The sequence below is a fragment of the Elephas maximus genome, chromosome 5 (genome assembly GCF_024166365.1).
Source record: "Elephas maximus indicus isolate mEleMax1 chromosome 5, mEleMax1 primary haplotype, whole genome shotgun sequence".
Lineage (NCBI taxonomy): Eukaryota > Metazoa > Chordata > Mammalia > Proboscidea > Elephantidae > Elephas > Elephas maximus.
In genome coordinates, this window is record NC_064823.1 from 46,407,734 (window position 1) to 46,435,655 (window position 27,922).

At 35.6% G+C, this 27,922-nt stretch overlaps 1 protein-coding gene across 2 annotated transcripts in view; it reads left to right on the top strand.

Annotated features, from left to right (window-relative positions):
* PPA2 (inorganic pyrophosphatase 2) overlaps window positions 1-27,922 on the top strand; it is a 141,326-nt gene that overhangs the window by 71,733 nt on the left and 41,671 nt on the right. For both annotated transcript variants that reach the window (XM_049885585.1, XM_049885586.1), the window contains one exon: window positions 233-359. In XM_049885585.1, coding sequence (XP_049741542.1) covers window positions 233-359 — 127 coding nt within the window. The remainder of the gene's footprint in view (window positions 1-232; window positions 360-27,922) is intronic.

Sequence of the window (27,922 nt, forward strand, 5' to 3'; positions counted from 1 at the left end):
CTAGTCACTTATCAGTAATTCCATCATGGGTGGAAGTTGAAGTCCTGAGACACTTAATTCTGAAAGGGATATTGCAAGGCAGGTTTTATGGCTATTTTTATATTATTGTTAATTGTTAAAGCTTTGTTAAATTTCAGTCTATTGTGCTTTTAATCTTTCATACAAGTTTTTATGATGTATGAATAAACTTTTCCAAAACCTCCCAAATACTGAATTTCTTTTCTCTTTAAAGGTTTTTTCTCGTGGAGAGGTTATCCCTGTGAAGATCCTTGGAATTTTGGCTCTTATTGATGAAGGTGAAACAGATTGGAAATTAATTGCTATCAATGTGAATGATCCTGAAGCCTCAAAGATTCATGGTAAGGCTAGAAAACAGAAGCAAATCAATGTTTCATTAGGATTTTTAGAATTTGAAAGGGGCTTATTGCTTATATATTTGGGAGTTAAATTTTATGTTTTGTTTTCTATTGTGTTTCCAGGAATCTAACATGATTGTGTCTAAGTTGTGTCATATTGATAGGAGGAACAGGAGAGAAAGATGTAGACAAATGATTTCAGACTAAGAAAGTACACTTTGGGTTATTGACACCATTTTCAAGTATTTATTGACTTTAAAAGACTTGGTTTATTATTTGTGTTCTTTCTTCCCTTCCCTTCCTCTATCCCTCCCTCTTCCTTCCTCTTACCGTCTTGCCCACCTACCCCTCTCTTCCTCCCTTTTATACTTTCATCCTTCCTTCCTCTCTCCTTCCTTGAATGGATTGTGATGACCTAACTGGGAATTGTGAGTTTTCAAAGCATACCTGGACTAGGAATGAAAGCATATAATACTAGCACTTTCACCCTGAAATCTTACTTTTGTTCATGTGAGCAATTAGAGGCGGGGCTGATGGGACTAAGGAAAATGTTCATCAAGGACATAGCTGTTTCTATACCTAGTTTTTCTCTTATGCTAAAGAAAGTAAAAATAACTGCCCTCTGACAAAATTTTGGTGTCCCAGAAATTTAAGTTCTGGACATAGCATGGCATGAAGAGTTGATTTTCTTTAGAGTCAGACAGACTTCAGTTTGAGTTCTGGCTGTGCTACTTCCTGAGTGTCATCAGGTGTATCATTTAACCTTTCTAAATTCCAGTTTTCTCATCTATAAATGGAGATAATAATGCCTACTGGTAAGGTTTTTGGGCATAGATGATTTATTTAAAGCATCTGCCTTTCACATATCAGGTGTTGAATATATGGCAGCTATTATTATTCTTTGACCATTCCCCCCGCCCTTTTTTTTTTTTTTTTTTTAATAACCTTTTCCCTTTCCATTTCATCCTGAATTGTTTGGGATCCTGGTGCCTTCTAGACTTCAGTTCTCATCTAAACTGGAAAATATATCATTTGTGAGTTGACTGAAATTCCTTAACACTTACGTGTTGACTTCTTTTAGTTTATATGCATGTAGTACCTTTCTTTACACATGGACCAGCAAGAGGGATTTTTTTCCCAGTCTTTTGCATGTATTTGAAAAAGGGAACGTTTGATGAATGCATCTAACCTCAGAATCAAAACTTAAAGATGAAAACTACAGTTACGAGACTTGAATCCATAAACCATGTTTCTCACCTGTCTCGTTATTTTACTCAGGATTTGCTTATCTTCATAGTTCTCATACATACATAAAAATAGTAAATATTATCAAGTTTTTTATTTATTTTTATTTTTTAGTACCTTAACTGCTCCTCAAATGAAAGTTGATATGGTGGTGCAATAGCCAGCCAAAACGAACCATGCAGCTCATTCATTTGTGATGTGGTGCACAGAAGCCTTGGAACACTACTGAAGTATGCCCCTTTTAACTGGAAGTAGGAGAAGCTGAGATCCTGAATGAAACTCGTCTTTAGGTGGAATTAGCTAGACACTGCTGAAACCTGATTTGACGTTTTTAACTATCTACCATATGCCAAGCACTGGTGCCTGCTCTAGTAGGTACTGTTGACCCTAATTTAGAAGATGCTCAGAGGATTTTAGTGACTTGTCCAAGTTTGCATATCCAGTAAATAGTAGAAAAACGGTCTGAACCGATTTGTTTGATTCTAAAATCTGTTGTTCACATACGATACTATACTAAGCAAAAAAAAAAAAAAGTCAAACCAAAACCGGTTGCCATTGAGTTGATTCTGACTTACAGTGACCTCATGTGTTTCATAATAGAACTATGCTCTTGTAAAAACAGCTTGGGGGTGATGTCTGACCTCCTCTAACTTCACAAGTGGGGAGGAGAACCAAGATTAAAAGCCCCAAGGCTGATTCCTATGAGGCACGGGTCAGACATACCGCCTCTCTCCGCCATCTTTGCCAATTCTGACACCAACCATCCCTACCACAGCACACTCTACTTTTCTGCTGGTTCAGTAATTCATGGCAGCGGCCACCCAGAACTCATGAACAACACTCATGATTATGGGGTTTGTTAGGGAAGTAACAGTTACAATTCAGGCTCAGGAACACTCAGGATACAGTTCTTCTGTCAGGACGGCCTCTTCCCAACTGCACTGGCAGGCATGCCTCTCCCTGATCCTCAGTGTCTGCCAGAGGCACTCAGCTTTCTTTCTCCATGGGCCGGGAAGCCCACTGTGCCGTCTCCTGCTGCCAGTTCTCTGCTGCTGGTCTGTACTTCCTTGGTGATGGCGGATTCCTCTTCTGTGTTCTGGAATTGACTCTCTTTTAAGGCAAAACTGACCAGTCCCCTTGCTAGGCCACAGTTAACCCTATCACACAATCACCTGGGTGGAAGTTACAAGATCATGGCTAGAAAGGCCACACACAAAAGTAATTAATCGCACCCAGCTCCATGGGGTTTTCAATGGCAATGATATTTTTCTAAGCAGATCACTAGGCTATCACTCCAGTGTACCTCTGGGTGGATTTGACCTGCCATCATTTTGGTCAGTAGCCAAGTGCTTAAGTGTTTGCATAACCCAGGGACTGCCTGAGCAAGTCATACTTTATTCTGGTAGTTTGTATTTGTAACTAGGAGTATTGTGACTAGATAACATAAGCTTATGTGCCGTATTCCTTCTTGAGTTTCCTGAAGGATAGAATAAAAAAATTAACTCTCTTTTCACTTTATATCTGTTGTGTACCCAGATTGGAGATGACTTTGCACCTTGAGCATCTTTCTAAATTTCTTTTGTCTGTGCTTGTGTAGGAGCCCTGGTGCCACAGTGGTTAAGCATTTTGCTGCTTACCAAAAGGTCGGCAGTTTGAATCCTCCAGCCACTCCTTGAAAACCCTGTGGGGCAGTTCTACTCTGTCCTATGGGGTCACTGTGAGTTGGAATTGATAGCATTGGGTTTTTTTTTGGGGGGGGGTTATAAAGACACATGCAGAAATACAGAAGCCAGTTGCTGATTTAGGTTGAAAAGAAATCATTAGACTAGGTTTTTTTTGAAGTAATTTTTTTATTTTCTTGAGAGTATACACAACAGAACATACACCAGTTCAACAGTTGCTACATGTACCATTTAGCAACAACTGATTAAATTATTTGAATTAGATGAATGTTCCCATCCTCCTTTTCTGAGTTGTTCCTCCTCCATTAACATAAATTCACTGCCCCCTAAGGTTCATACCTTTCAAGTTGCGGTTATCAGTTTGATCCCATGTAGACCATACTGTTCAAGACAGAAATTTTTTACTAGTTAAGCTAAACCACTGTTTAGTTTTAAGAAGACTTCAGGGGATATTTTTGGTTTAAGGTTTAAAGATTATCTCAGGGCAGTAGTTTCAGGGGTTCATCCAACCTTCGTGGCTCCAGGAAGTCTGGAGTCCCTGAGAATTTGAAATTCTGTTCTGCATTTTCCCTCTTTTGATCAGGATTCTTCTATAGAATCTTTGATCAAAATGTTCAGTAATGGTAGCCAGGCACTATCCATCCAGTTCTTCTGGTGTCATGGCAGTGGAGGCAGTTGTTGATAGAGGCAATTAGCCATACACTCCATATCCTCCTCTTATTCCTGACACTCCTTCTTCATCTGTTCCAGATGAATAGGGAGCAATTGTGTCTTGGATGGCTGTTTGCAAGCATTTAAGACTCCAGACACTACACACTGAACTAGAAGGTAGAACAGAGGCACTAAACTTGCTATTAGACCAATTAACTGGGATGTCCCATGAAACTATGACCCTAAACCTCCAGACCAAGAAACCAAATCTCATGAGATATGTGGTTGTACTTAATCAGCCTCAGCAGCTACTCTTTCTTTCTTTTTTGGTCATGTAAACATATCTATCACACAACTTCTGCCAATTCAGCTTTTGGCAGGTATACACCTTGTTGACAGCAAGTACAGTAATTGACTGTGCAACCCTTCGTTTAATCAATGTGATATTTCCATCACCCTTAACCTGCTCTTTCCTCACCCTTTCTTTCCTGGTAATCACTAATAAACCTTGTTCTCTATGCATGTGCCTTTTCTTATAAGTGAAGTCATACAATATTGTCCATTTTTTGTGTGTGTGATTGAGTTATTTTACTCAGCATAATGACTTCCAGCGTCATCCATACTGTGGCATGTATCAAGTCTTCGTTTCTCCTACTGACTGAGTAGTATTCCATTGTACCACGTTTTATTTACCCATCCATCTGTTGATGGGCATTTAGATTCTTTCCACCTTAGACTTGGTTTTGAAATGGGGGAAAAAAAAAAAAGACTTTTTTTCCGTTCCATTAAAAGGGAACACATATTCCTTTACCATGAAAAATACAACAAAGCTTCTTCATGATACATTTTTTAAATCTGAAAAGACTGGTATTTTTGTTATTGTCGTGTTTTGCTCTGAAATGGTATGCTGATGTTGTGCTTTGCATTTATTTCAGAATGAGTAGGGGTTTAGGGGAAAATGGACATTGTTTAAGAATATTTGCATATTCAACTGACTAGTATACGTATTCTTACATATCTAGATTTTGTAAAAGAAGTTCTGTAGTTTTAAGATTTATATTTTTTTCCTTTACTATGTTTCATTCTTTTTTTCTATGCATTATCGTAATATATCTCACACGTCTTTATTAGGTTTTCTTCTATCTTCTCTCTTACTTTAAAATGTCCCTAGGGCAAAAAATATATATATATATTTTAGGCACAAATTGAAAGGCAGAAGAAATTATAGTATAAATGCTTTTTATCACAAATCATGGGATACTCGTTAGCCCTATGGAGTAGCCTTTTTTTTCTTTTTTCTTTTTCATTTTGAACTCAGCTTTTTTTTTTTTTTTTGACTTGTATTTACCATATGAGGAAACCCTGGTGGCGTAGTGGTTAAGTGCTACAGCTGCTAACCAAAAGGTCGGCAGTTCGAATCCACCAGGTGCTCCTTGGAAACTCTATGGGGGCAGTTCTGCTATGTCCTATAGGGTCGCTATGAGTCAGGATCGACTCGACAGCAGTGGGTTTTACTGTATGAGTCAGCCATCATCCAGTTTTTCTCTCAACTGTTTTAGTCAAAAGGTAGAATTTCTGTTGTCCTGATGCTGAAGCAACTCTTAATGGACAGAAATTCTGAACTACTTTTTCTTCTAAAGTCCTTAGACTGGTCTGTTCTCATTAGTTGCTGCGTGGGGGTGGGGAGGCTTGAAGTGGAGGGGCGAGGAGGTGGGAACCAAGAGATGCTCAGTAATGCAGGAATTCGAAGCTTTCTAAATTTGTGGAAGATTATTTTAAAGTGTATCCCAAAAAGAGCAGTTTATATGATTTGATTATAATACTTAATAGATTTCAATTTGTCATTATAATTAATTCATGTTCTGAAGGTACCTAACTTATAATACAGGGGGAAGAGTTTAATTTTTGTAAGCACGTAGTGCTTTATTTTATAATGATGCTGTAGGTTAGAAGTAGACCTTGACAGGAATGAGGAGGCCTCAGAAATACATAAGGAAACCAACTTCATGATTTTGAGATTAGGTGGAATGCCTTTTATTAAATTTATGATTCTTTATAAACCAGAAAAAAAAAAAAAAAACCCGTTGCCCATCAAGTTGATTCCGACTTATAGCAATCCTATATATTCTGTATGAAAATGAAATAAAAATGTATGTTTGGATTCATATGATTCAGTCAGTAATATCTAATAGATATTACAAGTTTGTTGCCATTCTCTATCTACTGTACATCTTTGAAAAAATTTCGTTAATCAGCAATGTTTAAATTGAGGAAATTTTAAAATCTTTATTATATTTTCCCATATTTACCTGCTAAAATGACAGGATTTTAGATGGCACTTTTTAAAAATTATAAAATTAGCCGTATACTTGAAAATAAAAATTCAAAAGTCTTGAAAAGGTATATAAAATTTAAAGTTAAGTTTTCCTTCCTACCTCACAGCCTGAGCCTTACTTCTCATAACCTTTTTCCTCACATGTTGTTAGTTCTTTTACTAGTTGCGTTTCATCTGTAAATAATATGCTTACACCTCTATTTCTTCATTTGTGTTCTTTTCCCTGTTGACTCAAGTTGCTGCTTTGAAACACAAGGAATTTAACTTGTCATGTGAATTCTCAATTATATATTTCTACTGTCTTCATAATTCTAAGTATTATACTTTGACCTATATTTACTGCTTCATTAACTTTAAAAAGTAGGTCTTAACTGCCCAGCATGTCAACTAGGGAATTGAGGTTTCTATACTTCTCTCTCTCTCTGCCCCTTACAACCCACCATCTCTCAGCCGTGCTTTAAGTTTTGCAGTGTCAAAATTTATAATGTTGAAGTTTGTTCTTTATAGTTGTTTTTTATGTTTTGTCTCATGATTGACTCTGAAAATATGAAACTAATAGATACTATTTATAGTATTATGTATATATTATCTACCTAGTTTGTCATACTGTTTATTGAATGATCAGTTTTGGATAGGCTACTCTGTGAGCCTGCCACACATCCTCATTCTAGGCTTTCTTTTCATTGTCCTCTGGATTAGTTCTACCGGTCTCAGAGTCTACCAGTTCCTCTTTTTTATATTCCTTTCTCATTGCTGCTGGTTACATTTTCAAAAAAGTTTTATAGAAAACTGCGTGGGAAATTTCTCCGAATCTGTACATATCGTAAATGTCTTTTTTTTTTTTTTTACCTTCTACTTAAATATATTTAAAATATTTAGTACAGTAACTTTAAATAAATATTACTCTTTATGAATTGAAATTTCTATCACAAAAGACTAAGTGATTTTATGACACTTTAAGCTCTGTCATCTACACTTATTAGCATTTTTATTATAGAGACATGTAAGCAAGAGAAAGGATTAAAAACACTTAGGGAAGGATAACTACCTGAAAACTGTTTTAAATTCTGAATTTTTTGTCTCCCTAGGGCTGTGCCTAATATAGAAATTTATAGAGAATTTATAAAGAAATGTTTTCTTTATCATTTCCTTTTGTTGTTTTCGTTTAGACATTTGAAAGATAAATCCATCCTATTAGTTTCTACCACCTTAAGAAAAAGCTGTTATTTGACATAGTTAAATCATATATTTTTTCTTTTTTGGGAAAACAAACCAGTCTGTTTTAGTTTATAGACAGTGTGTCTTTTCATAGATATATTTTTATATTAACCCAGACACATTTAAATTATGATTCTTCAAGAAAGTTTTAGAGTTGTTTTACTTGTGGTGAAATAACTTCTTTGACCCTAGTTACCGTACGTGCAGCATTTGGTAGGCTAGAATATCCTGTTTTAACTTTGACATAAGTGAACTAAAACTTATCATTGCGTCAGAGAACACAAATGCTTCAATCAGAAAGGAACTGTTCTTGCTGGCTAGATTTCTGTAATTTTACCATTACTATTTTAAGTTTTCAAGTTTCACCTTCTGAAGCTAGAGTAGCTGCTGTGAAAGTCTCAGAAAGGTCTAAATAACATTTGAAGCCAAATTCCGTGTAATCACTAGGTCACTCTCGCATAGAAAACTGGGCACTTTGGCAGGCTCAAGCACTTGGAGACCACTAAGACCATCTAGTATGCTGTAAGTAAGTTCCAGGACTTAATGTTCTTAATGATACTTTAGTGGCCTGAAAGAGTTAATAAGACTCTCAGGCACCTAAATTGTTTTTAGAGAATGCCATGGCCATTACAGATAATAGTGCTTGCTTATGAAATAACTAAGTTCAGAGCTTTTTAAGAAGATTGAAATGCTAGGGCATGTATAATTTCTCTCATGGTTAATTTAACTACCCACTGTAATGTAAGTGCTTCAGATATTCATCAAACAGATGTCTTGAGTCTCTTCAAAGCTGCTGTGATGCCTAAGGATCTTATGTCCGGGGAGGTGATGTCTCAGGCCTAGAAGCTGTTCAAGTTGCAGAATAATGGCGATTTCTTTTGTCTGGTCTTTAAATTAATGAAAACTGTTGTCTGTTGTCCTGCAGTAACTCTTGTCTGTTCAGAGATTTTATTGTTTTTAAAAATGAAATGTGCAGAAACAGAAATTGAAATCATAACAATTACACCTATGTAAATATATTCTAGGATGAATAAATTACACGAGTAAATAAGAGAATTATGTAAAATGAGACAGCTGGGGTTTTTTTAAAGGCAGCATTGTACATGTCCTAAAATTATCAAAGTTTACATATATTTCATATGTGTAGAATCTCGACTCACATTTAGGGAAATTTAAAAGTCAAATGGAACTACATAGTTCCTTTTCTTGTCCTGCAAAGCAAGAATGATCATGTTGAAACTGAATCTGTTTGGCTTAAATTTTCATTTGCTAATGAATACTCCTGTGTGTGTGCAATTATTATTTAAAAAATGAAAATAAAATAGCAAAGTGTCAGACTTTCTTTCTTCCTAAAACCCAATTTTATCTTGTCATTAGGAGAAAGAAGGACATAGCCTAGTAATCTTAAGGAAAAATCTTCTTGTTTAACTTTCTACTTAAATAAATTTAACATATATTATGAGGTAACTTTAAATAAGCATTACTGTTTATGAATTGAAATTTCTATCACAAAGGAGTAAGTGATTTTATGACTGTCCATCTCACTGTGCATGTTGGAAGTCAGTAGACTAGACGCTTTGATATAGAAAGGGACTAGCACATCACCATTGTCCTAATACTGCTAACATTTGTAGAGCAATTACTATGTGCTGGGAACTATGCTGATTGCTTCTTTTGGAACATCTTGTTTAATCTTCACACAACCTCGATCAAGATGTGCTATTCTTAGTTTTTGTTCTTTCAAATTAGGAAACTGAAGCAATGGGATAGAGGCGGTTAGTAATTTGTCTAAAGTCAGGCAGTGAGCTAATAATGGAGTCATTCCAGTCCAGTCTGGCTGCAGAGCCTGTCATCTTCACCGCTGCATTGCACTGTCCGTCTGAAAACTGCTGGTGCAGTTGAGTAGTATCTGTGACATTGGGCAGTGTTGCTTTCTGGAAGTGCCGATCATCTACTCATAAACTATTTAGAAATAGTAAGATAACGGAAATTAGAGGCCCAGTACAAAGGTGGCTCTTCTGTTCTTTATTCCTTTGATTTCATTAATATGTACAACTTAATAGATGTGGCTGTGTCAAAAGAGGGTGGGGAGGTCGTTGAGGAACAGGAACAAATTGCCCAAATGTTCTGTGATTAAGGTTAGAATTAAATTGCTAGGGATCTAATCAATAGATGATCCCTAGGTTTTTTTTCAACTCTAATTTTTATTGTTCAGAGAAATATTTTGAATCTGTATTTTTAGCCTGTCTTTCTCAATATGTAAAAAATACCCCACCCCCCAAAAATTATCTTCAAAGTTAATGCTAAAGAAAACATAGTTTAAATTAAAGGAACCTGAAATCGATTTCTAGGGGACCTTGAGTGATGGAGCTAGAACTTCAGTGGAGATCTGTCAGATCCGAAGCCTGTATTTTTAGCTACTTTGCTATATACGTGAAATCAAAACCAAAAAAAAAAAACCAAAAAACCCAGTGCCATCAAGTCGATTCCACTCAAGTGACCCTGTAGGTCAGAGTAGAACTGCCCCATAGAGTTTCCAAGGAGCGCCTGGCGGATTTGAACTGCCAGCCCTTTGGTTAGCAGCTGTAGCAATTAACCACTATGCCACCAGGGTTTCCAAATCAAAACCAGATCAGATCAGAAAAATATTTGAATTTCTAGTATGCACAAGAACCTGTGTGGTTTTCTTTTTAGTGGTCATGTGAAGCTTCATGTAAACTGATAATGAATACGTATATATATATATGTATATATATACATTTAAATCCATCAAGTGTTTTCTGGTACAATACATGTAGGTCTCTATGTAGAATTATCTTGTTTGATAACACTTTTTTTTTTAATTGTACTTTAGATGATGGTTTACAGAACAAACTAGCTTCTCATTAAACAGTACACATATTGTTTTATGACATTGGTTAACAACCCCATGACATGTGAACACTCTCCCTTTTCAACCTTGGCTTCCCTATTACGGGCTTTCCTGTCCCCTCCTGCCTTCTCGTTCTTGCCCCTAGGCTGTTGTGCCCCTTTAGTCTCATTTTGTTTTATGAACCCATCTCATCTTTGGCTGAAGGGTGAACCTCAGGAGTGACTTCATTACTGAGCTAAAAGGATATCCAGGGGCCATACTTTTGGGGTTTCTCCAGGCTCTGACAGGCCAGTAAGTCTAGTCTTTTTTTGTGAGTTAGAATTTTGTTCTGCATTTCTCTCCAGCTCTGTCTGGGACCCTCTATTGTGATACCTGTCAGAGCAGTCCATGGTGGTAGCCAGGCACCATCTAGTTGTACTGAACTCAGTCCGGTGGAGGCTGTGATAGATGTGGTCCATTAGGCTTTTGGACTAATCTTTCCCTTGTGTCTTTAGTTTTCTTCATTTTCCCTTGCTCCCGAAGGGGTGAGATCAGTGGAGTATTTTAGATGGCTGCTTACAGGCTTTTAAGACCCCAGATGCTACTCACCAAAGTAGAATGTAGAACATGTTCTTTATAAACCATGTTATGCTAATTCAGCTAGATGTTCCCTGAGACCAGGGTCCCCACAGCCCTCAGCCCAGCATTTCGGTCCCTCAGGAATTTGGATGTGTCTACGGAGTTTCCAGGACCTTGCCTTATGCAAGTTGTGCCAGCTTCCCCAGTATTATGTACTGTCTTACCCTTCACCAAAGTTACCACTTACCTATCGTCCATTTAGTGTCTTTCCGTCCCCACCTCTCCCCAGTAACACTTATTTTTAAAGTGTGTTGATTTCCATTATTTCCATGATGTTAGTATATATTTTTAATACAGGTTATGACTTGATTAAGAATAGAATTTGTGGAAAAGGAGAATGGAGCTGAAAATATCAGTCAAAAAGAAGGTTAACGTTTATTAGACTATATACTAAATACTACTAAGTATAAATATGCAGAACAGCGTGAGAAACACGAAAATCTTTTAGAGATCCTGGGTAAGCACAAACTTAAAATGAATTCTCTGAGCTGGAACCTCTATTTATGACACAGAAACTACACTGAATTTGTTTATATGGAATGGAACAGTTGCTTCTTGTGAATATTTATAAGATGTCATTAAAAGCATATGCTCTTACTTCCCACAGATGCTGTTTAGAGGGCTAGTTGTGCACACGCTTAGTTCTGCGAGAAGCAGCATTTATAGTATTGGAATAAGTGTTGTGCAAATGTATTTGCATCATTTCCTTTGGTAAAATCCCATAGAATTGGAAACTTCTTTTTCTCTCTCCCCTCCCTTTGGAAAAATTTGTAGCATGAGGCCATTTCCTAATGCCTCTTTTTTTCTTTTAAATAATAAGGTCAAAGAGATATGGTATTCCATTGATGTTTTATTATTACCTAAAAATAAAAATTTTTCATCTGATTATCTGCATTCCTCACTTCATGTTACGATTTTTGGATGTAATCCGTATGAAAGTAACATTTTAATTTTTTTCTCCTGATTGTAAATAAGTAAATCTGGGGGTTTGGATGGGAAAGTGAGAGATGTGAATTTATATAGTTTAATAAAGCTATCTGAGATGCTTTTGATAGGTTTCTCTAAGTTGAGAGCTGTCGATTAATCTATCTATTCTTCCGTGCAGGCTGGGTACTCTAGTTGATATTCTTCTACCCACGGTCTCATATTTAAATCTAGTATGTTTATTGAGATAATTATTCCCTCGAGATCCTGAGCAAATGACTTAACCTCTTGGAACCCCAGTTTGGTTTTAAAGCTTCCTGACATGCTGTTGCTGGACCATAGGTTTAAATCATTTAGATTTTACCAAAATCTCTTTTTGCAATGACTGTACTAATTTATGTTTGCAACATCAGTGTATGGAATTCAATGCTTCCTCAACAATATTTGAATTAAAATGTGTTTTCCAATCTCATAAGTTAAAATGGTATCTTGTTTTAATACTGAGTTTTTCTGCTTGCTACTGTGAATAACCGTCTTTTTCATATACTTGCTGTTTTGTCTCCCATTCTGTGAGTTGCATATCCACATTGTTTGCCCGTTCTCCTCTTGCATTGACACTTGATTCATGGGCATTGCTTGGGAACTTTGGGTATTAATCCTTTATTATTTGGGTGGCAAATATTTTCTCTCCATCCATGGACAAAAAACTTTGTATTGGCATATAGAGGCTTTAAATTTTGATGTATTCTATTTTATTAATTTTTTAATGGATGGCTTAAGTGTTTTGACTTGTTTAAGAATTCTTACCCAATATTCAGATGTTTTTCTATTTTTTTTTTATTCCTTTATACTTTAATTTTTTTACAGCTGAATCTTTAATCCATGTGCAGTTTACCTTATTTTTCTCCAAGGAGACAATCTTCTAAACAATATTTACAAAAAAAAATCTATTTATCCCCGATTATTTTGAAATGTCTCCTTTATCACATATTATTACCTATACAAAGAGTCTGTTTCTGGATTCTCTGGTATTGAGGATCTATTCCTGTGCCGAGTCATTTTAGTTACCATAGCTTCCTAATAAGATGTATACAGTGATTTTGATAGATTCCTCTAAGTGGAGAGCTATTCTATTAATCTATCCTTCTGTGCATGTTGGCCACTCTAGTTGATAACATTCTTCCACTCACTGTCCCATGTGTAAATCTAGTATGCATATTGAGTTGACTATTTATTCCCTTGAGATCTTGAGTGAATTACTTAACCTCCTTTTGGTCTACTTTTTCACACTTGTTTTTCTTATGCCTTTATTCTGTACAAAATTTGGGATTCAATTGTTAAGGATTCCTGCTATCCTTAACATATTAACTTTTCACATCCATGAATATGACGTATTTATATCTCCGTTTATTCAGGTTTTCTTATATATCTTTTAGTAAAGCAATATGGATTTATTAGTGAAAGTTTTGTTAAATTTTATGTTAGATTTGTTCCTAGGTGTTTAATATTTGTAATACAGCTATGTTCATGTCTGCCTGTGTGGGTTATATATCCATCCAGGGTTTCGTGCTCAGTCATACTAATTTTTGCATTACTAAAAGCCTTGCTCAGAGCTTGGCATGTTATAGGTGCTCAATAAATGTTTTTGAATTGATGAATAAGTTCAAGGCATGCATGTATGTAGTAATAACAAAATGAACATTGTGAGCAAAGTCAGAAAATATCTTTAAAATAAGTGCATTTTCAGTTATTTTTATGAGAAAACATTCATCTGTACTTAAAATTTTGACATTTTTAGCAAATGCAACTGTATTTCTTTAGTCATGTATATTGCATTATTTTTACATTTGTAATATTCTAAACTTTGTCATCACTGTGTCTTCCATGATCTTTCTTATTAAGTCAGTTAGTTCCACAGAAGAGCTGTCACCAAATTCTTTCCCAGAAATGTCTTTCAAATCTATTCTCCTCCACTTTCCCATTGCTTCAGCCTATCATCTTGCTTTTCCATTTAAACAGTGTTAACATTTCTTTCTCTGCTATTTCTCTTTACTGTCAGGCTCTTGTCACTGAAATTTATCTTCCATGCTGCCTAACAGACCTATCTTACTGTAAGGAAAACATCTTACTTTAAAGGAAAGATAGAAAACCTTTTAACTTCCTACAGTTCATAGAAAAATCTAAGTTTTCTAGCTTGGTAAAAGTGTATAATAATCTCCTTCCCACCTGTTTTTCTAGACATTCGCCCTGTTTATTTACCCAAAGTTCTTAACACGCTGAGCTTCTTACCCTTTCTCAGATATGCCAGACTCCTGAATCTCAGTGGCTTTGCAGATGCATTTCCTCCCTCTGAGATGCCCTTTCTGTGCCTGGAACACTTGGTTGTCTTCTGAGAATCAGTTTAAATGTCACCTTTCAATGCAGCGTCTTTGACTTTTTAAGGCTAAGGTAGTTGCCACTATTTTCTGTCCCCACACCGTTTTGGTTGATTTTGTGAAATGTCATTGATTTCACAGATTTGTAATTTGTTTGTTTCCAAATCTGCCCACCCATTCAGCTGTGAACTCTAGACTAGGATTATTTCTCATTTACTTTTTTTTGTTGTTGTTGCCAGCTTTATTGGAGTATTAATTTACATACCCCCCACACGTCTGTCAGTTTGTCCTACTGTGGGGGCTTGCGTATTTCTGTGATTCTGGGAGCTATGCCATGGGTATTCAAATACCAGCAGGGTCACCATGTGGACAGGTTTCAGCTGAGCTTCCAGACTAAGACAGACTAGGAAGAAGAACCCAGTAGTCTACTTCTGAAAAGAATTAGCCAGTGAAAATGCTAATTAGCGTCTCTGTGAGTTGGAATTGACTCAGTGACACGTAACAATGCAACAGTAATTTACATAAAATAAAATTCACCCATTTTAAATGTACAATTCAGTGAGTTTAAACAGATGTATACATGGCATCCTACATGTGGTCTGTGATGTATAACTTCTTTCCCTTGCATAATGCTTTGGAGATTCATGCATATATCAGTTTTTAATGCAGAATGTATTCCATTATATAGATATACCACCGTTTATCCATTCACCTGTTGATGGAATTTGAATTTTCAGTTTTGGCTGATATAGCTACCATGAACATTCAAGTACAAGTCTTTGTGCGCACATATGCTTTAATTTCTCTTGGGGAAATACCTAGGAATAGAATTGATGGGCTAGGTGGTATGTTAATCATGTTGTACAACTATTTGCCTATATTGCTGCTAAATTTCTCTTCACAATAAACAGAAACCTACTACTTCCCAAACAATGGCTTCTGCTCTCCTCCTCCCTATTGCCCCTAGTAACCCTTAATAAACTTTGGTCTCTTTATATTTGCCTGTTCCTGTCATTTCATACAATATTTGTCTTTTGTGATTGTTCTCAAGATTTATCGATGTTATAGCATGTATCAGGACTTTATTTCTCTTTATGGCTGAGTAGTATAATTGTATGTATGTACCACATTTTGTTTACCCATTTTTTGTTGATGGACATTTGTGGTGTTTCCACCTTCTGGCTGGTATGAATAGTGCTGCAGTGAATGTTAGTGTACATGTGTCACTTCCCACTGCTCTTTTTAAATCCCTTGAGTATATACCTAGGAGTGGAGTTGCTGAGTTACGTGGTAGTTCTATGTTAAATTTTTGAGGAATCACCAAGCTATCATTTTGTATTCCCACCAGACATGGATAAGGGTTCCAGTTTCCCTACATCCTCGCCAACACTTGTTATTTTCTTTTTTTTAATCTTAGCTACCCTAATGGGAGTGAGGTGGTATCTCATTGTGGTTTGGATTTTCATCTCTCTGATAGCTAAAGACACTGAGCATCATTTCATGTGTTTTTTAACCATTTGAATATTCTCCTGGGTAAAATGTCTTCCCAAGTCCTTTGCCCATTTTTTAAAATTTTTTGCTGTTGTTAAGTTGTATAAGTCTTACATATATTTAGACATTAAACCCTTATTGGATATATGATTCCTGAAGATTTCTTTCAGTCTGCAAGTTGTCTTTTTATTCTTTTGATAAAGTCTTTTGATGTACGTAAGTATTTAATTGTTATGAGGTCCCAATTATCTATTTCGTCTTATGCTGATCATGCATTCGTTGTTGTGTTTGATAATCTATCATTAAAAAAAGAAAAAACTTAGGTTCCTGAGTGTCTTGGGCTGGGTTCTCTAGAGAAGCAAAACCAGTAAAGCATATAATGTATATAGAGAGAGATTTATATCAAGGAAATGGCTCATGTGGTTGTAGAGGCTAGAACATCCCAAGTCCGTGGGTCAGGTTGGAGTCTTCTCCTGATTCATGTAGCTGCAGGGGCTGGCAAACCCAAGATCAGCAGATCATAGAGCAAGGCTCTTGGCTCACAGGCTGCGAAGATCAACGAATTCCAAGATTGGCAGGCAAGAAGGCAGGTAAGCTGCTAGCTCAAGTCCAAAGAGCTAGAGATCAGATGAACAGGAGCCAGCTGCAGGATCCAGAGCGAGCAAAAGCCCCCGAACCTTACCAGAATGTCCACTTGTATTTGATTAAAGGCCACACGCCCAAGGAAACTCCCTTTCAACTGATTAGCTATTTACAGCAGATCTCATCATGAAGGTGATCACATTATATTGAATCTCATCATGGAAGTGACCACAACATTATATGACCACCAAACCACTGAGAATCATGGCCTGGCCAAGTTGACACACAACTTTAACCATCACACACAGCATTGCTCTTATATTTTCTTCCAAGAACTTTATGGTTTTAGATTTAACATTAGGTCCTTCATCCATTTTTAATTAGTTTTTGTGTATGATGTGAGGTATGGATCTTGTTTCACTTTTCGGCATTTGGAAATCTGATTTTGCCAACACTAGAGTATTGCCTTAAAGTGTGTTTAATACTGAATCCTGGGTAAAATTGAAGTCTAGAAACTCCTCCTGGTGTGAGAAAGTATATTTTTGGTTAAAAAAAGGACAGAAAGAAAATTCTAATTCACAAACCACTTGATTTTGTTTTTTGGGTTTTTTTGCTAAGTATATCACAATTTGTGACATTTTGTTATATTTTATAAACAAGTGAATTGGTTTATACTGAAAAGAAACTTGGTCATATGAAAGACATACATTATCTCTGGAGAGGGAAGAAGATAGGTTGTAATGTCACTGAACTGTACATGTGAAGATTATAGAAATGGCAAATGTTTTGTTACCTATATTTACCACAATTTAAAAAAAAAAAAAAAGATGGCTTTTAAAAATTGAAAAATTTATTTTCCTCTCATATCTGTAAAGATACAATATTAGGCTTTGATCAAAGTATTTTTTAATTGCTTTGGTACAAATACGTAAATCAAAGTTAAGGCAGAGTTTATAAAGAATGTTCTACATTCTACTTTGGTGAGTGGCCTCTGGGGTCTTAAAAGCCTATGAGTGGCCATCTAGGATACTCCACTGGTCTCACTCCTTCTAGAGCAAGGGAGAATGAAGAAAACTAAAGACAAAAGGGAAAGATTAGTCAAAAGCACTAATGGACTACATCTACCACAGCCTCCACCAGACTGAATCCAGTATAACTAGATGGTCCTCGGCTGTCACCACTGACTGCTCTGACAGGGATCACAATAGAGGGTCCCGGACAAAGCTGGAAGAGAATGTAGAACAAAATATTAATTCAAAAAGAAGCCTGGACTTGCTGGCCTGATGGAGACTGGAAAAACTCTGAGAGTACTGCCTCCGGACACTCTTTCAGCTCAGTAATGAGGCCACTCCTGAGGTTCACCCTTCAGCCAAAGACTGAACAGACCCATGGAACAAAACAAGACTAAAGGGGTACACCAGCCCTGCAGCAGGGACTGGAAGACAGGAGGGAACAGGAAAGCTGGTAATAGGGAACCCAGGGTTGAGAGTGTTGACATGTTGTGGGGTTGTTAACCAGTGTCATACAATGATACGTGTCCTAACTGATGCGAAACTAATTTATTCTGTAAACCTTTATCTAAAGTTGAATTTTTAGAAAAAACTGTTAAGAAAAGCTAAATTAAAATGGCGATCTGTGGACTTGGAATAACCAAATTAAGCTTTAAGATTTTTCTGTATTATATTACATCATTGTTGCCCCTTTGGCTTTTTAGCTGGAATTTCATGAAGGAACTTAAAAAATTCCAAAGGGTTTATATGAAAGTACGGTTATTTATAAATCATGTATTTTTAGTTTTCTGGTAAAGATCCTTTTAAAGAGATTCCGTATAATCTCTGTTAATTAACCTTTCAAATTTGGAAACAACTCAAAAACTAAGCCATTGTGTCTCACAATTTGCCAGAACCTATGACACATTTTATAAAGTCATTTAAAAAATACAGGGTAATATATTTTTTGATGACCTCTTTTACTATAAGCTGTACTGGATATTTAGTGTTACAAGTGTGTCCTTTGACACTTTGAATTTTATATAAGTCTAACCTCTACAGGTTTGTTATTTTTAATTTTCTATTCAAAAATTTATTTTGTAAGCTTGTGATTCTCTGGTTTTATCTCCTTGTTCTAATGCATCGTCTTTTAAAACTACGAACTTTCAAAATGTCTGTTTATTCTCTTACGTCTGTTAAAATTGAGAGCACATTTTTATCTTGATTTGCTTGTTGCATTAATATAAGGATAATTAAGCTATCAAACCATAGTTAATAATAGTTCTGAAATGCCTTTTTGTTTTTAAATCTATGCTTGAATAGCATTCAGGTTTTATGTCTGCATTTTTTATGTACTTATGTTTTAGTTTTGGATCTATAGAAAACCATCAAAAGAGGAAGCAGAAAATTGTGTTCTAATTTAGGTAAAAATGGAAAGGCTGAAATCGTATAAAGCCTTTGGTGTTCTGTATTACATTGATGGTGGTGGCCTTGTTCCAGATATTCACGGATCTGCTTTGTGCTAAGGTTCATTTATTTTTCTTTGCAAAAAATTTAAATTTCATAATGATCAATGTAAAAGGAGAGATTAAACAGTAGTTTTTATTAGTATTTATATGAATCATATATAAAGTCATACAGCTAATGCCCTAGATTAGAAGAATCCCTCATCTAGTTTTTATTGGTAAATAGCCCTCCATTAAAACAAAAGATAATGTCCATAACAGTGTTATCAAAACCAACTCTATTTCTGTTCGAGTATAACTTACTGTCTGTTAAATTAAAATCGAATGTAGTGTTAAAGCTCAAATATGTATTTTTTCAAGTTTTTATATTTATGAGTTTATATTATAGCTCAACAGATAATATGCTTAATCTTTTTATACTTACACATATAATAGTGTTAAACTGTGAACACATTTTTGTACTTACTGCTAAAAATTTTTGCTTACATTTTGCTTGTATATCTAGAAAAAAAAAATTCCCTTAGTCGTCTTCTTACACATGATTTACCAAGTTAGTGTTTACGTTTTTCTGAGATACGGATTTTTAGGAACTTAAAAATATTTGCATTAATGCATTTTTAATTAATAAATTTACTTTTAAATTTATTAATTAAAAATGCATTTGCGTAGTGGTTAAGTGCTACGGCTGCTAACCAAAGGGTCAGCAGTTCGAATCCGCCAGGTGTTCCTTGGAAACTCTATGGGGCAGTTCTACTCTATCCTATAGGGTCGCTATGAGTTGGAATCGACTCGAGGGCACTGGGTTTAAATTTATTTTTAAATTTAAATACAATAAGTTCATTCTTTTAGATTACAGTTTTATGTATTTGCCAAACACGGAGTTGTATAACCAATGCTACAGGTAGGATACAGAACAGTTCTAGCACCCCAGAAAACTTTTTGTACTCAACCCTACTTCCTCACCTCCCAGCCTCTGAGAACTACGTTTCTGACCCCTGTCCCTAATAGTTTTGCCTTTTCCAGCATGTCACAAGAATGCAACCATACGGTTGTACCTGTTTGAGTAGGCTTTTTTCACTTACCGTAATGCATTTGAGATTTATTCATGCATGTACCATTAGTTTCTTTTTTTTATGGCTAAGTTAGTTTTCCATTGTATGTATGTACAACTGTTAGCTTATTTATTCACTAACTGGGTTGATTATGTTTGGGTTGTTTACCATTTTTTGCAGTTATGAATAAAAGCTGCTGTAAACGTGGATATAGGTTTTGTGAGAACGTAAGTTTTTATCTTCTTTAGGAGTGGGATTGTGGTGTCATATGGTAAGTGTATTTTTATAAGAAATTGTCCGACTATTTTTCAAATTGACGGTGCCGTTTTGTATCCCCACCAGCAATGCATGAGAAATTCCACATGCTCTCCATTCCCACCAACACTTGTTGTCGGTTGACTTTTATTTTAGGAGTGCGGTGGTACTTCACTGTGGTTTTAATTTGAATTTTCCTGATGAATAATAGTAGAAAATGTTTTTTCACTTGTGCCTGTTTGCCATCTGTTTATCTTCTTTTGTAAATTGGCTGTTCAAATCCTTTGCTTGTTTTTGAATTGGCTTGTTTGTTTTTTTGATTGTCTAGCATTGAAAGTTTTTCATATGTCCTGTATACAAGTCCTTTGTCAGATATATGATTTGCAAATATCTTCTCTAAGTCTGTGGGTTTTGTTTGTTTGTTTGTTTGTTTGTTTTTATTCTCTTAATAGTTATTTTGCAAGGCAGAAGTTTTAATTTTTATAAAAGTTCGACTTGCCAATATTTTTCTTTTATGGATTTTGGTTTTGGTGGGCCGTATCTAAAATGTGTTTGTGTGACCCAAGCTCACAAAGATTTTCCCACCTTCTAAAAATGTTTTATCTTTATATTTTGTGTTTAGGCTCATTATCCATTTGAGTCAGCTTTTCTATAAGACATGGAGTATGGGTTTAAGGTTCATTTGTTGAAAAGACTGAAGCCTTTCTGCATTGAGTTGCATTTACACTTTTGTCAAAAACCAGCCTATCATATTAGTGTGGTCTCTTCTGGACTCTGTTTTGTTCCATTCACCTGTGTGTTTGTCCTTTGCCGATATCACAGTTGGCTTTATATTAAGTATCAGGTAGTGTGAGTACTCTTTGTTCTTTTTCAAATTGTTAGTCTATTCTGGTTCCTTTGCTTTTTCCAGCAAGTTTTAGAATTAAGTTGTTGATACATACAAAAATTTCTGCTTGGATTTTGGTTGGAATTGTGTTGAGTCTGTTAATAATTTTGGAAAATTTGACATTTTAACATGATTAAGACTTTCGGTTCATAAACATGGTGTATCTCTTTTTTTAGGTCTTTAATTTCTTTCATCAGTGTTTCGTAGTTCTCAGCATGCAGATGCTGTACATATTTTGTAGACTTAGACCTAAGTATTTAATTATCTGTAGAGGTATGATCAATGATACCTTTCAGAAATTTGGGTTTCTAATTGTTCATTTGTAATATATAGAAGTATAATTAATTTTTGTATATTGAACTTGTATTCTCACACATTGTTTTAAGTCATTAATTAGTTCAAGGTTTTTTTTTTTTTTTTGTAGATTCCTTGGTATTTTCTATATGGATAATCATGTTATCTGTGAATACAGAGAGTTTTATTTTTTCGTTTCCAGTCTGTGTGCCTTTTATTTCTTTTTCTGTGTTTGTTGAACTGCTAGGATGCTGAGTAAAAGCCATGAGAACGAACAGCCTTGTTTTGGTCCCAGTTTAAAGGGGAAAGCATTCAGTTTTCACCATTAAATACTATGTTATCTGTAGGGTTTTTTTTTTTTTTTTGTAAATATTGTTTATTGAATCAAGACGTTCCTTTTTCTAATTTGTTAAATTTTTATCAAGCATAACTACTCATTTTTTTTAAAGTTTATTATCATTCTTTTTAACACTTTATTAAGGTGATCACATGGATTTTTTTCTTTAGTCTCTCAACATGGTGAATTACAGTGATTTTTGATTTTCAAAATTGAACCAGCCTGGCATTCTCAAGATAAGCCCCACTTGGTCACGATATATTAATCTTTTTATAGTTTTCTGGATTTGATTGCTATTTTCTTGAGGTTTTTTGTGCCTTTGTTTAGGAGGGATGTTAGTGTGTATTTTCCTTTCCTTGTAATATCTTTGTCTGCATTTGTTATCAGGGAAATAGAAAATGAGTTGTAGTGTATGCCTTTCTTTTCTATTTTTTGGACAGTGTTTCATAAAATTGGTATTATTTCCTTCTTAAATATTTGATAGAGCATTTCAGGGAGCAGTACAAAACCATCTAAGTCTAAAGATTTTTTTTTAATTAAAATTATTAAATTAAGAATTAACTTTCTTCAATAGATACAGAACTCTTCTTGTTATCTATTTCTTCATGAATGAGCTTTGGTAGTTTGTCTCTAGGAATTTGTCTATTCCATGTAAGTTCTTGAACTTAGGGGTTTTAGAGCTCTTCATAGTATTTTCTTATACTTAGTGACATCTGTAGGGTCTCTGCTCTTTTATTTGTGATATAGGTAGTTGTGTCCTTTTATCCTCCCCCTCTCCTTTCCTCTGTCTCTTTCTCTCCCCCCTCCCCCTCATTCATTCATTCATATTCTCTTTCTCCTTGTCAGTTTCACTGTTGTTGTTAGGTGCCCTCAAGTCAGTTCCAACTCATAGCTACCCTGTGTACAGCAGAACAAAACACTGCCCTATCCTGTGCCATCCTCACAGTCGTTGCTGTTTGATCTCATTGTTGCAGCCACTGTGTCAGTCCCTCTCATTGTGGAAAGAGTAGAGGTTTATTAACCGTATAGGTCTTCTCAAAGAACCAGCTTTTGGTTTCACTGATTTTTCTATCTTGTTTTCTGTTTCATTGATTTCTACTCTTATCTTCGTTATTTCTTTCATTCTGTTTGCTTTCCATTTCAATTGCTCTTTTTTCTAGTTAAAAAAGATTTTTTTTTACGTATAAGGTAGAAGATTAGATTATTGATTTGAGGCCTTTCTTCTTTTCTAGTTGTAAGTATTCAGTGTTACAAATTTCCCCCTAAGCAATGCTTTAGTGGCATCCCAGGAATTTTAAAATGTATTTTTATTTTCATTTAGTTTGCAATATTTTCTAGTTTCCCCCTGAGGCTTTCTTTTTGATTCAAAAGTTATTTAGAGCGTGTTGTTTAGTTCCACATATTTGGGGAATTTTCTGTATGTCTTTCTGGTTTTTATTTTTAATTGAATTTCCTTATTATAAGGGAACCTATTTTGCATGATTTTTTTTCACTTGTTTTACATTTGTTATGGTTTGTATTATGGCCTAAGATACAGTTCGTCCTGGTGAATATTTTCTTGTATTTTAGAAAGTGTCTTGTGCTCTTAATGGTGGGTGAATTCTATAAATATCAGTTCAAGTATTTTGATAATATTCAGGTCTTCTACATCCTTACTGATTTTATATTTCTTCTATCCCTGGGTGTATTGTTGAATCTCCAATTTAGTGGGTGGGTCATTTGTCTATATCTCGCTTTATTTCTATGAGGTTTTGCTTCATGTATTTTGCAGCTTGGTTGTTCTGTACATATTTAGAAGTTTTTCTGTGTCCTTTGTGAATTAATGCTTTTATCATTATGTGAAGACCCTCTTTGGTACTTGTCTTTATTTAAAAGTTAGCTTTCTGATATTCATCTAGGCACTCCAGCTGTATTTTGACTAGTGGCTGGTGTTATTTTTTATATCCCTTTTTACTCTGTATAATATATATGTATATTTAAAGATGGTTCCTTGTAGATGCTATATACTGGGTCCTTTTTTTTTTCTAATTCAGTGTAACAATCTGTAATTTAATTGGTGTCTTAATTATTGACGTGGTTAGATTTAGATCTACCATTTTTCTTTTCCCCATTTGTTTTCTGTTCCTCTCTTCTCTCTTTCCTGCCTTCTTTTGGTCTGTATGATTATTTTGGTGTTTCATTTAGTTTATCTATTTGGTTTTGGCTATATTTCTTTTTCATATGCTTTTGGCACCTGCTCTAGGGATTATAATATATACACCTAACCTTTCCCTGTCTGTTAAGAGTTAACATTTTACCGCTTCAAGTACAATGTCCCTTGTTGATTTCTTTACTGTTCCTGGTTTATGTTCTAGTTGTTATATATATTACCTGCACATGCATTGTGAACCCCATCAGGCACTGTAAAAATTTTTGCTTTCAACTGTCATACATATCTTAAAGCACTTCAGAGGAGAAAAGTAGTTTATTAAATTTACCCAGATATATACCATTTCTGTTGGTCTGCCTTTATTCTTGAAGTTCCACATTTCTCTCTGGTATCATTTCCGTTTAGCTAGAACTTCCTTTAGCTTGTCTAATACAGAATGTCTGATCTTGATGTATTCTCATGGTTTTTCTTTATATGAGGATATCTTCATTTTTAAAAAATATTTTTGCTGGATCTGTAATTATGAAATGACAGTTCTTTTCTTTTAGAACTTTGAAGATGTTCTAATTCCTGGCCTCCATGATTTCTGATGAGAAATCTGTAGGCATTCACATTGTTGTTTCCCTGTATGTAATACTCTCTGACTGCTTTCAAGAGTTTCTTCTGTCGTTGGTTCTCACTTGAGCATGGTTTTCTTTCAGATTATTTTGTTTGGAGTTTCCTGAGCTTCTTGAATCTTTACATTTATGTCTTTCACAGCATTTAGGACACATTCAGCCTTCATTCCCTCAAAAAAAACTTTTTTTCACTTCCAGTGTGTCCCTAGTTGCCTTCTGGGATTCCAATGATATGACGTTAGACCCCTTGATATTGCCCTACAGGTTTCTAAGGCTATTTTCATCAGTCTTTTCTTTCTGTATTCTTAAGGTTGGGTAATTCTAATAATCTGTCATCAGGTTCATTATCTATTTCCTCTCTTCTGCTTCATTATGCTACTGAGACCATTTAGTAATTTTTTTCATAAATGTCAGGTATTATGTTTTTAAAAATTATTTTTAGTGGTTGCTATAGAGTTTGCCATATAAGTTCATTTTAAATTAACATTGTACCAGATAAGAAGTATATCTGTTTTGCATATCCATAAGCTATAATCATTAATAATATATTATTGTTATTACAATTTTCAACAAACTCTTGTCTGTTAGACCAGTTAAAAATAAGAAGAAATAGAAGCTTTTATTTTACCTTCATTTCTTCCTTCTCAAATGCTCTTCCTTTCTTATATATCCAAGTTTGTGGCCTGTTTCATTTTCCTTCACGCTGAAGAACTTCTTTTAACATTTCTTGCAAGGCAAGTCTAGTGGTGACAAATTCCATCAGTTTTTATTTATTTGAGAATGTCTTTATCTTTCTAATGGGTACAGAATTCTAGGTTGGTGTTTTTCTCCTTTTGGCACTTTAAATATGCTTTCAGTTTTTCAGGTTGAATACCTTAGAGTCATACTTGACTCCTTTCTCTTGCTCTGTCTTCAGACTCTACATCCCATCCATCAGCAATTTCTATCAGCTCTGCTTTCTAAGTATGTTCAAAATCTGACCCTTTATCACCACCTTTGCATAAGTACATTTGTCCAGGCCTTCATTATATTTCATCTACTTCAACTCTCTCAGTAGCCTTTTTTAGGCCTCTTGCTTTCACTTTTACCTTCATACTATCAGTTCTTCACAAAACGGATAGATCTCCCTGTTCTCTCTTCTGTTTAGATCCATCCAATAGCTTCTCTTTTAAAAGACAAAGCCAGTTGCCCTTAGTGTGGCCATTAGAGTCCTGTGTGACTGGCCTGTGGCCACTCCTCTAATCTGATCTCGTAACCCTCTCTCTTTCCTCACTCTGCTCCAGCCACAGGACTTTCTTACTTTTCTTGGTACGTTATGAACATACTCAGTTGTCGTGCTTCAAACTATTTGTGCTTACTGTCTTCTTCCTTGGACTGCTTTTTCTGTACATATCTGAATAAGTCACTCCCATATTTCATCCAATATTTGGCAAAAATGCATTTTATCAGAAGCCATTCCAGATCACTCACATCTAAAATTTTCTCCCCCCCTCATTCACAAAGCAATCTACATGAATGTTGTTGTCATTGTTAAAAAAAAAAAAAAAAATTGTTAGGTGCCATTAAGTTAGTTCCAACTTATAACGACCCTATACACAACAGAACGAAACACTGCCCAGTCCTGTGCCATCTCACAGTCATTTTGATGCTTAAGCCCATTGTTGCAGCCACTGTGTCAGTCCACCTCATTGCGTGTCACCTCCCTGACCCTTTACCAAGCATGGTGTCCTCCTCCAGGGACTGATCTTTCCTGATAACATGTCCAAAGTATGTGAGACATAGTCTCACCATCCTTGCTTCTAAGGAGCATTGTGGTTATACTCCTTCTAAGGCAGATTTGTTCAATCTTTTGGCAGTCCGTGGTTTATTCAGTGTTCTTCTCCAACACTGTAATACAAACGCATCAACTCTTTTTCGGTATTCTTTATTCATTGTCCAGTTTTCACATGCATAGGAGACAGCTGAAAACACCTTAGCTTGGGTCAGGTGCACCTTAGTCTTCAACGTGATATCTTTGCTTTTCAACACTTTAAAGAGATGTTTTGTAGCAGATTTGTCCAATCCAATGCATCTTTTGATTTCTTGACTGCTGCTCCCTTGGGTGTTGATTGTGGATCCAAGTAAAATGAAATCCTTGACAACTTGGATCTTTTCTCCGTTTATCCTGATGTTGCTTATTGGTCCAGTTGTGAGGATCTTTGTTTTCTTTATGTTGAGGTGTAATCCATACTGGAGGCTGTAGTCTTTGATCTTCATCAGTAAGTGCTTCAAGTCCTCTTCACTTTCAGCAAGCAAAGATGTGTCATCTGCACAATGCAGGTTGTTAATGAGTCTTCCTCCAATCCTGATGCCCCATTCTTGTTCATATGGTCCAGCTTCTTGGGTTATGTGCTCAGCATACAGATTGAGTAGGTATGGTGAAAGGATACAGTCCTGACACACACCTTTCCTGACTTTAAATCACACGGTAACTCTTTGTTCTGTTCAAATGGCTGCCTCTTGATCTATATATAGGTTCCTCATAAGCATGGTGAAGTGTTCTGGAATTCCTTTTCTTCACAATGTTATCCATAATTTGTTATGCTCCACACATTCAAATGCCTTTGCATAGTCAATAAAGTACAGATAAACATCATTCTGGTATGCTCTGCTTTTAGCCAGGATCCATCCGACATTGGCAATGATATCCCTGGTTCTGCATCTTCTTCTGAATCTGGCTTGAGTTTCTGACAGTTTCCTGTCGATATACTGCTGCAGCTGCTTTTGAATGATCTTCAGTAAAATTTTACTTGCATGTGATATTAATGATATTGTTTGATACTTTCTGCATTTGATGGAATCACCTTTCTTGGGGAAAGGCATAAATATAGATTTCTTCCAGTCAGTTGGCCAGGTACCTATCTTCCAGATTTCTTGAGTGAGTACTTCCAGTGCTGCGTCCATTTGTTGAAACACCTCAATTGGTGTTCTGTCAATTCCTGGAGCCTTGTTTTTCACCAGTGCCTTCAGTGCAGCTTGGACTGAAGGAAGAACTTCAGTACTGTTGATTCCTGCTCATATGATACCTCCTGAGATGGTTGCTAACCAAAAGGTCGGCAGTTCAAATCTGCCAGGCACTCCTTGGAAACTCTATGGGGCAGTTCTCCTCTGTCCCATAGGGTCGCCATGAGTCAGAATCGACTCGACGGCATTGGGTTGGTTTGAGATGGTTGAACGTCGACCAGTTCTTTTTGGTATAGTGATTCCTTGTATTCCTTCCATTTTCTTTTGATGCTTCCTGAATTGTTTAATATTTTCCCCCATAAAATCCTTCAATATTGAATTTTTTCTTCAGTTCTTTCAGCTTGAGAAATGCCGAATATGTTTCTCCATTTTGGTTTTCCATCTCCAGGTCTTTGTACATGTCATTTTAATACTCCAGCAGCTCTTTGAAATCTTCTGTTCAACTCTTTTACTTCCTTATTTCTTCCTTTCATTTCAGCTACTCAACCATCAAGAGCAAGTTTCAGAGTCTCTTTTGACATACAT